This window comes from Erythrolamprus reginae, chromosome 10, assembly GCF_031021105.1.
Source record: "Erythrolamprus reginae isolate rEryReg1 chromosome 10, rEryReg1.hap1, whole genome shotgun sequence".
Taxonomy (NCBI): domain Eukaryota; kingdom Metazoa; phylum Chordata; class Lepidosauria; order Squamata; family Dipsadidae; genus Erythrolamprus; species Erythrolamprus reginae.
In genome coordinates this window covers 41,218,965-41,233,270 of record NC_091959.1, presented here as the reverse complement: position 1 = coordinate 41,233,270, position 14,306 = coordinate 41,218,965, and the positions used below count along the sequence as shown (strand labels likewise).

The 14,306-nt window shown below is 44.5% G+C and overlaps 1 protein-coding gene across 2 annotated transcripts in view; it reads left to right on the top strand.

The window, feature by feature from the left end:
- Positions 1-14,306, top strand: part of CDC45 (cell division cycle 45) — a 29,425-nt gene that overhangs the window by 1,476 nt on the left and 13,643 nt on the right. For both annotated transcript variants that reach the window (XM_070762849.1, XM_070762850.1), the window contains exons 2-10: positions 1,687-1,747; positions 2,434-2,526; positions 6,448-6,585; positions 8,206-8,352; positions 8,690-8,745; positions 9,580-9,628; positions 10,780-10,841; positions 12,548-12,598; positions 13,884-14,003. In XM_070762849.1, coding sequence (XP_070618950.1) covers positions 1,687-1,747; positions 2,434-2,526; positions 6,448-6,585; positions 8,206-8,352; positions 8,690-8,745; positions 9,580-9,628; positions 10,780-10,841; positions 12,548-12,598; positions 13,884-14,003 — 777 coding nt within the window. The remainder of the gene's footprint in view (positions 1-1,686; positions 1,748-2,433; positions 2,527-6,447; positions 6,586-8,205; positions 8,353-8,689; positions 8,746-9,579; positions 9,629-10,779; positions 10,842-12,547; positions 12,599-13,883; positions 14,004-14,306) is intronic.

The following is a 14,306-nucleotide window of genomic DNA, read 5'->3' as shown; positions in this document are numbered from 1 at the left end:
AGAGAAAGAAAAAGAGCAAGAAAGAAAGAAAGAGAAAGAAAGAAAGAAAGGCAACTTCAAAGAAAGGCTCACTGAGCATCTCTCACTCTCTCTCTCTTTCTATCCCTCTTTCTTTCTTTCTCTTCCTTTCTCTCTCTCCTCTTCCTTTATCTCCTCTTTCTCTCCCCCCTCTCTCCCCCTTTCCCTCTCTCTTTCTCTCTCCCTCTCTTGCTATCTCTCCCCCCTTTCCCTCTCTTTCTCCCTCTCTTTCTTTCTCTCCCCCCTCTCTCTTTCTCTCTCTCTCCCCCTCTTTCTCTCTCTTCTTCTCACTTTCTCTCTCTTGTTTTCTTTCTGTCTCTTTTGCTTTCTCTCTCTCACTCTTTCTCTCTTGTTTTTGTTTCTCACGCTCTTTCTCTCTCTTGTTCTCTCTCTCTTGCTATCTCTTTCTCTCCCCCCCCTTTCTCTCACTCTCTCTTTCTCACTTTCTCTATCTTGCTGTCTGTTGCTGTCACTCACTCTCGTTCTCTCTCCGTTCTTCTCAGCGGTGACGCCGCGCACGCCCTGCCCGCCTCACATTTGCCGAGAGGACTTTCGCCCCGGGCTCTCAGCAAGGGGGTATTGCATGAGAGGCGGGGCCGGCGGAAGGTGATATTCAATGTCGGGGGCGCACGGGCGGTTTTTGCGCGCGCTCCCTATCTCCCTGCTAGCCCACTCGGAATACGTATTCAAAATAAGAAAAGCCTTTGCCGGCGAAGGCTTTTCTTATTTTGAATACAGTATTCCGAGTGGGCTAGCAGGGAGATAGGGAGCGCGCGCAAAACCGCCCGTGCGCCCCCGACATTGAATATCACCTTCCGCCGGTCCCGCCTCTCATGCAGCCCCCTTGCTGAGAGCCCGGGGCGAAAGTCCCTCTCGGCAAATGTGAGGCGGGCAGGGCGTGCGTTCCGGGTGCGGGAGGAGCTGCGGTGAAAGGCAGGAGGTGGCAGAGGAGCAGAGGGGGCAAATCGGGCGGGCGGTGGGCAGCGCGGAAAGGCCGAGGGGGCCCTGGCGCCGCGGACCCGGCTGAAAACCCCCAACGGCCCCGGTCCCAGTCCGCGGACCGGCGGTTGGAGACCCCTGGATTAAAGGATCGGCTGCTCCTAACTAGAAACCGGATGTAGATAATCCTCATGTTCCACCAGTCCACTTAGCGACCATTTGAAGTTACAACGGTACTGACTGTTTTTCACACTGCACCATTGCAGCATACCCATGATTGAATGTCAAATGCTTGACAACCAACTCACACTTTTGACGATTGCGGTGTTCTGTGATCATGTGATCAACTTTTGCGACCTTCCGACAAGCAAAGTCAGTGGGGAAAACAGAGTCACTTAACAACCGCAATGATTGACTCAACAAATGTGGCAAGAAAAAAGTTGTAAAATGAGGCAAAACTCACTTAACAAATTTATCCCTTAGCAACGTATGAATTCTACCGTATAGTACAATATTAATGCAATATGGGGTTTTTAATTCAATTATGTAGAATGTGAAGAATGTGCATTTGTGTTTTTATTTTTACAGTTATAATGTACACTGAACATGGTATTTAATTTCGTTCTGCAATTTGTGGTGACGAAGTAAACTAAGCTAAATTTTGGGCTCAGTTTTGGTGGTAGGTTGAGGACTCCCCGTAGTTTCTAACTAATATCTCTTTTCTTACAGCGGGGTGCTGCTTCTGGTAGCTTCGGACATCGATGCATTATGTGCTTGTAAAATCCTCCAAGTAAGTCTGCCCTTCAAGTATTTTGAGTGTACAAATGACAAAATATGATGCAATGGGGTAAAAACTGTAAATAAGCGCGCAATAAATATTATTTCCAAATAAATGAATATAGTATTAGTATCCTTCTTGCAAAGCAATTAGGGATAATGGCTTGGGGGTGGTGTAATTGAGGGAGATTTGCTGTATTGTCTAAAAACTAATGATTTTCAGTTACAATTATCTCCAAATATGTCCCAGATCTTTCCTACAGAAAGTGTTTGCAGGATGCTCTTTTAATGATAAATTAATTAGTGTACAAATATGTAATCTATAGAGTCGTTGTGTGTGAGTCAGATGACAAATAAATGTTATAGATATAAATCAATAAAATTATGTTGGTGGAACAACTTTATAGAATGGGAAAAGAAAATTAGAGTTGCATGATTTTGGTGATTATTATGATTTCCATTATAAAATACCAAACTTCCTTCCAGCCTATAATCATATATTTTAAATATAGTAAAAATACAGAATTAGAGTGTTAAACAATATGGGCGATTAACAAAGCTCACAATTCTAGCTTGTTTGTCTTTAAATATAACTGATATATGTAAAACGTGCTTTAGAAGCTGCTGTTGCTATGGTCAGCTAAAGTAAACCTATGGTATTATCCTTTGCTCTTAAATCTAGCCTTCATTTTTCTTCAGGCTTTATTCCAGTGTGATCATGTGCAATATACATTAGTCCCAGTATCTGGATGGCAAGAACTGGAAACAGCATTTCTAGAACATAAGGATCAGGTAAAGAAAAACAATAATAAATGGGGTGTATGTGTATCTGTCTGTCTGTCTGTCCGTCCCTCTATCTAAACAAATAAGGAGAATGAAACACAATATCTTCTCTTGCATCTCCTGTACATTATCTACATTTTGTTTAGAAAATCCTATTATGCTAAATGGAACTTAAATAAGATCTTTTTAAAATTCTGTTTTTTTTAATAATGTAATTTTTAAACTTTTCTTGAAATTTACATGTAAAAATTCAAGTAGAAAAATAGGGACCATCTTGGTGGGAAGGGAACAGCATTCTGTGCTCCTTCGGTGTTTAGTTTCTAAGCTGAAAAGCACTTAGAAACGGAGATGAGCACCGCCCCCCACTACCACCTATGTGTGAGGGAAACCTTTACCTTAACTCCCAAGAGTTTAGCTACTCTGGATATGCCCTGTTTGCCCCAAAATAAGACATCCCCTGATAATCAGCCCAATTGGGCTTTTGAATGCATGGCAATAAGGCCAAGCACTTATTTCAGGGTTCAAAAAAAAATAAAATAAGACAAGGTCTTAGTTTTGGGAAAACGAGAGAGTGAGGGAGAGTGAGACCCTGTTTCCCCCAAAATAAGACATCCCTTGATAATCATAGAAATTGCATTGAATTCAAATAAATAAATCATCCAAATTGAGCTTTTGAATGCATGGCAATAAGGCTGAGCAATTATTTCAGTGTTCAAAAAATATATAAAACGGTCTTATTTTGGGAGAAACACAGTACAGTAGTCCCTCGATTATCGCGAGGGTTCCGTTCCAGGACCCCTTGCGATAATCGAAATTTCGCGATATAGCGGTGCGGAAGTAAAAACACCATCTGCGCATGCGTGCCACTTTTCCATGGTGTTTTTACTTCCGCACCGCCAGCCCGCTGCCCGCCACTTGTCCGCTGCCCGCCCGCTCACCTCGCCAGCAAGAGGGGAAGACCCATGAAAGATTCCTTGGGCCGCCTAGCAGCTGATCTGCTCGGCAGCGCAGCAGCAGCCTGCGCTGCCGAGCAGATCAGCTGCTAGGCGGCCCAAGGAACCTTCCATGGGTCTTCCCCCTCTTGCTTGTGAGGGCGCTTCAACGTTTCCGGACGGCAAGCTCGGACTCTTTCTTTTTCCCTCAGAGGACGCTTATGACAGGCGGCTGAGGCTTCGAGTGTGTCCCCTTCCACCGCCAAGGTCTCCCAGGAGTCCACACCCCCTTTTAAGGCGCCCGCAGATCAAGCGCTCTAGCCAGGCCCGGGCGCACGCCCCCTCTTCCCGTTTCGGTGGGCCTGCCCGGCGCGGGGGTCTCTTCCCCCTCATGGACACTCTTCGTGCCTGGCTTCCTTCTCTCTCCTCCCTTCCCCCCGCTTTCCTCCGGGCGTGTTGGAGAAGAGGGTCTTCTTCCGCTCTTATTGTCTTGGGTGGGCGGGAGGCAGGAGCTGCAGAAAGGGAAACTTTTTGTTTTCCTTCGCTCCGCCACCCAAGAGAGCGGAGAGGCAGCGGGGGCGCAAGGAAGAAGAAGCGGTGGTGGCGGCGGCTTCCTTCGGGGGCAACGCCAGCAAGAGGGAAGATGACGCGCGGGCGGCACAGGGGGGGGGGAGGCAAAGCTCTGCGGCTCCAGCCACTTTCAGCCAAGCCTCCCCGGCCACGGAGCCAGGGAAGCCGAGCCGGGCGTGGAACATCGGCGCAGGAGGCAGGACACGATCGGGCGACCGGAGCAGCAGCGCCGCCGCCGTCACGCCCGGCTCGGCTTCCCTGGCTGCGTGGCCGGGGAGGCTCGGCTGAAAGTGGCTGGAGCCGCAGAGCTTTGCCTCCCCCCCCCCCTCGCCCCTGTGCCGCCCGCGCGTCATCTTCCCTCCCAGACAAAAAGGCCGCCCTTCGGCTCTGCAGTTCCAACCTTCCATGGGTCTTCCCCCTCTTGCTTGTGAGGGCGCTTCAACGTTTCCGGACGGCAAGCTCGGACTCTTTCTTTTTCCCTCAGAGGACGCTTATGACAGGCCCGGGTGCACGCCCCCTCTTCCCGCTTCGGTGGGCCTGCCCGGCGCGGGGGTCTCTTCCCCCTCATGGACACTCTTCGTGCCTGGCTTCCTTCTCTCTCCTCCCTTCCCCCCGCTTTCCTCCGGGCGTGTTGGAGAAGAGGGTCTTCTTGTTTTCCTTCGCTCCGCCACCCAAGAGAGTGGAGAGGCAGCGGGGGCGCAAGGAAGAAGAAGCGGTGGTGGCGGCGGCTTCCTTCGGGGGCAACGCCAGCAAGAGGGTCTTCCCCCTCTTGCTGGCGTGCGTGGGCGGTGGGGAAGGCCCATGGGAGATTCCTTGGGCCGCCTAGCAGCTGAGGGTCTTCCCCACCGCCCACGCACGCCAGCAAGAGGGACACTCTTCGTGCCTGGCTTCCTTCTCTCTCCTCCCTTCCCCCCGCTTTCCTCCGGGCGTGTTGGAGAAGAGGGTCTTCTTCCGCTCTTATTGTCTTGGGTGGGCGGGAGGCAGGAGCTGCAGAAAGGGAAACTTTTTGTTTTCCTTCGCTCCGCCACCCAAGAGAGCGGAGAGGCAGCGGGGGCGCAAGGAAGAAGAAGCGGTGGTGGCGGCGGCTTCCTTCGGGGGCAACGGCAGCAAGAGGGTCTTCCCCCTCTTGCTGGCGTGCGTGGGCGGTGGGGAAGACCCATGGGAGATTCCTTGGGCCGCCTAGCAGCTGAGGGTCTTCCCCACCGCCCACGCACGCCAGCAAGAGGGCGAAGACCCTCTTGCTGGCGTTGCCCCCGAAGGAAGCCGCCGCCGCCACGCCCGGCTCGGCTTCCCTGGCTCCTTGGCCGGGTGGGCTCGGCCGAAAGGGGCTGGAACTGCAGAGCCGAAGGGTGGCCTTTTTGTCTGGGAGGGAAGATGACGCGCGGGGCGGCACAGGGGGGGGGGGGAGGCAAAGCTCTGCGGCTCCAGCCACTTTCAGCCAAGCCTCCCCGGCCACGGAGCCAGGGAAGCCGAGCCGGGCGTGGAACATCGGCGCAGGAGGCAGGACACGATCGGGCGACCGGAGCAGCAGCGCCGCCGCCGTCACGCCCGGCTCGGCTTCCCTGGCTGCTTGGCGGGGGGGGGGAGGCTTGGCCGAAAGGGGCTGTACCCGCAGAGCTTTGCCTCCCACCCCTCGCCCCTGTGCTGCCGGCGCGTCATCTTCCCTCCCAGACTCCCCCGGCAAAGTGACGTGGAGGAATGGAAAGCTGAAACCGGGCGGTTTGAGTTTCCCATTCCTTCAAGTCACTTCGCCGCTGCTCTCCTGGCTAAACTGTGTGGCAGGAGACAGGCTTTGAGTTTTTGGCTGGGGGGGAGAAGTAGAACCTTCCTAACTCCCCCCCCCCACCAGCCAGAAGGAGCGGCGAAGTGACGTGGAGGAATGGAAAGCTGAAACTGGGCGGTTTGAGTTTCCCAAGTCACTTTGCCGCTCCTCTCCTGGCTAAACCGGCGGCAGGAGACAGGGTTGGGGGGGGGGTACTGGGAAGCCCCCCAGGCCGACTGCCACCTTTTCAAACAGCCGCGCCCTTCCCAGCTGAGTCCTGAAGCCAAGCGCCTTTGGAACTTCTGCGCTTGGCTTCAGGACTCAGCTGGGAAGCGGCACGGGTGTTTTAAAAGGTCTCCCCCGGCATGGGGGGCTTCCTAGCACCCCCCCAAACCCGGGTTGGGGGTTCGGGGGGGTGCTAGGAAGCCCCCCATGCCGGCGGGAAGACCCAGGGAAGGTTCCTTTGGCCGCCTAGCAGCTGATCTGCCCGGCGGTAATGCAAACTCCACCATCTACGCATGCGTGCAGATGGTGGTGTTACTTCCGGGTAGAAAACTCGCGATATAGCGTTTCGCGAAGCTCGAGATCGCGAAACTCGAGGGATCACTGTATTAATAACCTTCCATGCAGATGTATTTTCATAACCTGCTTGTTTTTAATTTACAGTTCAAGTATTTCGTGTTCCTAAACTGTGGGGCCAACATTGACTTGCTGGAAGTTCTTCAACCCGAAGACGATGCCCTGTTCTTTGTTTGCGATACTCACAGACCTATCAACGTAGTGAACATTTACAATGAGACGCAAGTACGTTCTCCTTTTTGAGAAAAAATAAATAAAATATTGACGTCACAACATGAGGCCCAGTTTCCTGGGGTTTGTTCTTATACTGTTAGGTCCTCTACAGCAGGGGTCTCCAAGTTTGGCAACTTTATGACTTGTGGACTTCAACTCCCAGAATTCCTCAGCCAGCTTTGTAAAGTTGTGTAAGGTTGGAGACCCCTGCTCTATACAGGATTGTGGGGAATTTTTCATGTCTGGATCCTGTATTATTATCTGAGCAATGGTAATGCTGGCTTTATTATCAGTTTCTGAAGATAGAAACATAGAAACATAGAAGTCTGACGGCAGAAAAAGACCTCATGGTCCATCTAGTCTGCCCTTATACTATTTTCTGTATTTTATCTTAGGATGGATATATGTTTATCCCAGGCATGTTTAAATTCAGTTACTGTGGATTTATCTACCACGTCTGCCGGAAGTTTGTTCCAAGGATCTACTACTCTTTCAGTAAAATAATATTTTCTTATGTTGCTTTTGATCTTTCCCCCAACTAACTTCAGATTGTGTCCCCTTGTTCTTGTGTTCACTTTCCTATTAAAAACACTTCCCTCCTGGACCTTATTTAACCCTTTAATATATTTAAATGTTTCAATCATGTCCCCCCTTTTCCTTCTGTCTTCCAGACTATACGATTTGTAGTCTATGTTTTGTCTATATTTTGTTTAGACTCAAGACTGTTGTCTGGGGATGTTTTTCATTTAGGTGACAACGTAGGACAACAATTTAGTCCAGAATTTATGCTGCTAAGTGAGAAATTTGAGAAACAGAGAATTTTGCCCCATTTTATGACCTCCTTGCCACAGTTGTTGAGTGAATTGCGGCAGTTGATCAGTTAGTAACAAGGTTGTTAAGTAAATCTGGCTTCCCCCATTTTGCTTGAAAGTCACAAAAGGGGATCGCATGGTTTTGGGGATACAGCAATGGTCATAAATGAGTCAGTTGCCCAGCACCTGAATTTTGATCACGTAGTCATGGGGAGGCTAAAATTGGTTGTAAGTCTCTTTTTTCCAGTCCCATTGTAACTTTGAACAGTCACCCAATGAACTGTTGAGGACTACCAGTATTAGGTAGGTTCACCCCATTCAAGTGGTTAAAAAAGATAAAGATGGTGATTAGTTTGCCAATGTAATACCAATCATGTGATCGGAGGAAAGGTGGAGATGGAATTTTATAATGCAAATTTTAAACTATTGTGTTTCCCCGAAAATAAGACCCCGTCATATATATTTTGAACCTTGAAATAAGCACTTGGCCTTATTGCCATGCACTGAAAAGCCCAGCTGGACATATTATCAGGGGATGTCTTATTTTGGAGGAAACAAAATAGGATGTTACCTAGGTAGGATAATGGATAACAACAAAGCTCAGAAAGCACCAAGGGCCAATCACAAATGTTACAAGTACCTAGGGCCCATCACAAATACTGTATTACATCTACTATAATATGAAATATTTTACTACGTGGTCTAAAATTGTCCATAGTGTCCATAATAAAATTCTATTCTATTCTAGTGTATGACAAATTCCTGCCTTTCGCCAAGATCATTACCGGGTTTTACAGTTGTTTTATTCACATTTTTCTAGGTCAAACTGTTGGTCAAGCAAGGTGATGACCTCGAGATTCCTGCCTATGATGATATTTTCAGGGAGGAAGAGGAGGAAGAAGAAGAGGATTCTGGGAATGAAAGCAATGGGTTAGAGCCTGCAGGGAAACGTAGACGATTTGAAGAGGTTAGATTTGAGCAAGTTAAAACGATATCTTAAAAGAAAGTCATATTTATAAATAGATTAAGATAATTTTACAATGACTACTAAGAAAAAGAAGATGCAATAAAGTATAGGAGTCTCTCAGGGAGTAAAAGCGATTTTTATAAAATATTTGCCCCCTTGTTTTGGCTCATGGCTATCTTGTATCATTTGAAACAACTCTAGTTGCAATCCTTACTATGTTTTTTTAAAAAGTAAAATTGTTTCATTGTCAAATGTTACCCTTGTCAACATTGAATATATTTATTTGTAGGATATTTTCCCTAGGCATTGATTGTTGTTTATCATAATCTCTCCATAGGAAGTGGTAGAAAGAACAATGAAAAGGCGTGAAAGAAGAGAGTGGGAGGCACGGAGGTATGTGAACCAAACTATCTGCTTTACTGGATATTTCGATTTATGATCATAGCAGAAAAAACTGTTGCTAATTCTCCCCCCTCCCCCCCCCTTTTTTTTGCTTTGTAAAAGTTTTTTTTTATTCTCCAGTTTCCATGTACTGTATACATCAATGCACATACCTTAAAACATATCAATACACAATTATACATTTTTATCCAATCAATCATAAATCATTATCCCATTTTTGCACCTATTTTATGCTGTTATTTATCAGTCTGTTTTTCTTCTTTTCTTTGCACTCCCCTCTATCTCCATCTCCTATGTATTTATCTATCTATCTATCTATTTATTAGATTTGTACGCTGCCCCTTTCCGCAGACTCGGGGCGGCTAACAACAATGATAAAAAACAACATGTAACAATCCAATTTAATAAAACAACTAAAAACCCTTATTATAAAAACCAAATACCTTCTTACTCCTCTCCCTACTTCACTCCTTCTCTTCTTCCTTCCCTTTCTACTTCCTCTTTCTCCCTCTTGATATTTCCCTGAGTGATTCTAATCCTAATTCATCTAATATTTAACAGACTGATAACATATGCCCATACATCTTTTAATTATTGGTGTCCCTTCTAAACTCATTTTTTTATATATCATATCTATATATGTAACTCTTTGTTCTAGGTATATACTGTTACTCTAATGCTGCCTCCTTGGAATCTAATTTTGTCACCAATCATTCTCCATTTTCTTCTCTTTTAGTCATTCTAATTTAATTAGGGGATTGAGTGGCATATAAATAAATAAATTTCTACATATATTCATTTTCTATCCAATCCTTTTTTTTTTAGGCAAGAAATTCTGTTTGACTACGAACAGTACGAATATCACGGCACATCAGTATGTATTGAATCTCATCTTCCCAGTACAATTCATTACTTTTTAAGTGAGGGGAATCACCACGTGCTACGGTGTTTTAATTTCTAGAAAGCCAACTTAAAGGTTTCATACGATCTACTGTGAAAATCCACCTGGTTTTTGGACAGCTTGGTAGTCCCCAACTTACAACCGTTAGTGACCACTCAAAGTTTAAACAGGCACTGAAAACCTTTTTGCGCACTAACGACTGTTGCAGCATCCTCATGGTCATGTGATCAAAATTTAGATGCTTGGCAACTATTTCTGACCGTTGCAATGTCCCGGGGGGGTGTGTGTCACGTGATTCCTCCATTTGTGCAACCCCCTGACAAGCAAAGTTAATATAAACATGTGACTAACTTAAGAACCACAGTAATTCATTTAACAACTATGGCAAGAAATATCTCAACATGCGGGGGAAATTCACTTAACCCCCATCTTGTTTAGAATCATAAGCTTTGAGCTCAATTGTGGCTGTAAATTGAGCGCTACCCTATACAGTGTTCCCTCGATTTTCGCGGGGGATGCGTTCCGAGACCGCCCACGAAAGTCGAATTTCCGCGAAGTAGAGATGCGGAAGTAAATACAAAATTTTTGGCTATGGACAGTATCACAAGCCTTCCCTTAACACTTTATACCCCTAAATTACCATTTCCCATTCCCTTAACAACCATTTACTCATCATTATTACTGGTACTCACCGTTGAATAAGACACTTAGTGATCCTGATATTTATAAACATAATTATTTATGAACAATAATAATTATTTTTTTGTTATTTATTTGCAAAAATTATTAGCTTGGCGATGACGTATGATGTCATTGGGGAGGAAAAACCGTGGTATAGAAAAAAAAACCGTGCGAAGTATTTTTTAATTAATATTTTTTGAAAAACCGTGGTATATGCTATTCGCCAAGTTCGAACCCGCGAAAATCGAGGGAACACTGTAATCCCAAAACCCCGGCAGCTTTTAAATTAAAAATGTGAGCCTGTCGGTTCAGGTTCTAAATTATTATGAGCAATTGAAAAAGATGATGCACAATATACTTTTTGATTGTGGAAGATTTGCTTTCTTGGCGGTTCCAAACGGTTTCTCTTTACACTCATCGCTTCATCATTTCCCCTTTTACAGTCTGCCATGATGATGTTTGATTTGGCGTGGACCATGTCCAAAGACTTGAATGACATGCTGTGGTAAGTAGTCTTCTTTGTGATGTTGCTAATTGTCCCAAACGTGCTTTTTTTCCAGAGTTCACAACTGGACTCCCTGCTTTTTTTCTTTGAAGACGTCTCGCTTCTCATCCAATAAACGTTTTCATCTCTGATTGGATGGTGGGGAATGGAAGATTTCTATTCCTTGAGTGAGTGAGAGAGAGAGAGTTGATCGCTGTTAATGTATGAGTAAAGTGAACCTTGTTTACCAAGCTTATGCACACATAGAAATGTTTAGATTGAGATTAGTTGTGAATAAGTACTCAGTCACACACAGATATACTAACTTGAATTAAAGTTTACTTTCAGAAATACATATTAAGATAAATAGTCTCTAAAGTCATACACATAAGTCAGAATAACAATCAAATATTATTAAGTACACAGTCTTTCTTACCAGTTCCCTTTGTCATAATCAGCAAACAAAGATATCAAGCCTAAACACATTTTTGGTGTAATACATAACTAAATACAGAGAGATTGCAGAGCTAACCTAACATTGAGTCGTCATTAACAGTGAGTAGCCAGACAAAGAGAAACAGAGAGAAAATTCCAGAGAAATAAGCTATAAACACTAGCTCCCTCTTGTAGCAGTCTGTAACACCTGCAGTCAATATACAGTGATCCCTCGATTTTTGCGGGGGTTGCGTTCCCAGACTGCCCGCGAAAGTCGAATTTCCGCGAAGTAGAGATGCGGAAGTAAAAACACTATTTTTGGCAATGGGCAGCCAAAAACTATCCCCACACATCCTTTTCCAAGGCCGCGCAAGGAGCCAGGCTTGAAGTTGGGGGCGGGGAGCGACGAAAGTGCGGAGGCCGGCAAAGATTGTTTTGAATGTCAGCCGCCCCCGCCCCCCCCCAGTGCCTCCGGCCCCCTTGCCGCTACCCCCCGCCCGCCTGATTCGCCCCTCACCGGCTTTCTTGGGACACGGGTCCTCCTGCAGCAGCGCTGGTGGCTACGGCTTCTCATCCTCCTCATTCAGCCGCTAGCCGCTCTGAGCGCTTTGAGAATGCCCGCCCCGCCCCTCTCACAGTCCCTTAGCTGAGAGCGCTTTCGTCCCAGCTATCAGTGAGGGGGCTGCAGGAGAGGCGGGGCAGGCGTTCTCACAGAGAGGGAGAGATAGAGTGAGTGAGAGAGAGAGCGAGAGCAAGAGGGGGGAGAGTGGAAGGTAGAGAGAGAGAGAGAGAAATGATAGAAAAAAGGGGAGAAAAAAAGAGAAATGAGAAAATGATTGAAGCAGAGAATGACAGGAAAGAAAGAAAAAGAGAGAGAGAAGTGACTCTTGGTGATGACGTATGATGTCATCGGGTGGGAAAAACTGGTATAGAAAAAAACCCGTGGAGTATTTTTTTAATTAATATTTTTTGAAAAACCGTGGTATAGCCGTTTCGCGAAGTTTGAACCCGCGAAAATCGAGGGATCATTGTCAACCCAACAGTTACGGACAGTGTCCTAACAATTACATGACTTTAGGACGCAGGAACAGTCATAAATATGAACCATTTGCCAAGCATCTGAAGTTTGATCACATGATCATGGAGATGCTGCAAAGATGATAATTATGAAAAATGGTCCTAAGTCACTTTTTTTCAGTGCCGTTGTAATTTTCAACTGTCGCTAAATGAGGATTTCCTGGGCAGAAAAAAGGAATATGTGCAAGTCTTGTTTCTTTTTCTTTTTTTGTAAGGTGGGCTGTTGTTGGACTAACAGATCAGTGGATCCAAGACAAAATCACTCAGTAAGTGAAAATTTGACACCTCCTTTAAAATCCTTTGCTCCTCCCATTAATTTCATGGTGTTTCTTGAGCCAAGAGTTTGTTCAGTATGGGACCAAAATCTTTCCAAAATAAACTCTTTCCTTAACATTTTCCCAGAAAACATTTTCATTTCCTGAGCTTCGAGGTAGAAAAAGAGACGAGGGAGCCACTATCACCAATCAATAATGTTGCCTTTATTATTTTTTCTTTATTTTTCTTTCTTTCTTTCTTTCTTTCCCTGTCATCCATCTATCTATTCTCTCTTTCTCTTTTCTTGCTTTCTCTCCCCGTCTGTCTCTATCTTTCTCTATTTCCCTACCTAATATCTGTCTGTCTGTCTGTCTGTCTATCTATCTATCTATCTATCTATCTATCTATCTATCTATCTATCTATCTATCTATCTATCTAACTATCTATCGACAACAGCCATCACGGAACATTTAAATTTATTCCCTTTTTACAGCAATTTTAAAATGGAAGTTTTCTATTATTTACATTTCCCCCCACTTTAATCTTCCTTAAGTATATACCGCTCAAAAAAAATAAAGGGAACACTTAAACAACACAATATAACTCCAAGTAAATCAAACTTCTGTGAAATCAAACTGTCCACTCAGGAAGCAACACTGATTGACACTCAATTTCACCTGCTGTTGTGCACGTTCAACATTGTACAGAACAAAGTATTAAATGAGAATATTTCATTCAGATCTAGGATGTGTTCTTTGAGCGTTCCCTTTATTTTGGGGGGCAGTGTATTTATCTTTATTGTCCCATTGTCCTGTGTTTCTGCCTTTATTTCTTCACACAAATCACTTACAGCTTAATATTATTTTGCAACCATCGCACCTTTTATCTGGTTTCCCCATCCATTCTTTTTTTTAAAAATACATTTTATTGGTTTTTTTCAAAGTAACAAACATAACAGACAAAACATACAACACTTAGTGGAACTACAGTCGCTCCGCTCAGCATAGAAGTCTTCATCATAATAATAAAGAAATTAAAAAAATATCTATAAAATACATATTGCTATATAGAATAAAAATATCAATTTTAATATATAAATCTAGATCTATATCAAAATGTATAAAAATATATATGAAAGAGAAAAAAGTTTTATAAAAAGAAAGAGAGAGAGAGAAAAAAAGAGAAAGGAAAGAAATTTATATTTATACTAATAATTACCATCTTATACAATTCTAATACTAAATTCAAATAGCATTCTTATGGTTATGGATGCTTTTATTTTTCTTTAATGGAAGAATGAAGTATGTGACGGACGTCGGGACTCTCCAGCGCCACATCACTCGGCATAATCATCGCAACGGGGATGAAGAAAACTCCCTTTCTGTCGACTGCATGAGAATCGCCTTTGAATATGAGTATCCTTCCAAAGAATGGTAGAAGTTGCTCAGGGCATCAACTTGATACAAATTGAATTTTCTTTTTTTTAAAAAATATAATCTTTATTATAAATAAATGGGGGAAGGGAATACAGAAAACAAAAGGACTATTTAGACATTGGTACAAGTTTGTGTGGTTTTAAAGTATGCAATTTTAAAATAGTATACATATTTACATGGGGGAGGAGAAAAGAGAAGAAAAATTAGAGCGGGAGGGGAAGAAAGGGGGGGGTAAAAGGGGGAAGAGAAAAGAGGAGGACAAAAAGAAAGAGATGAAGAAGG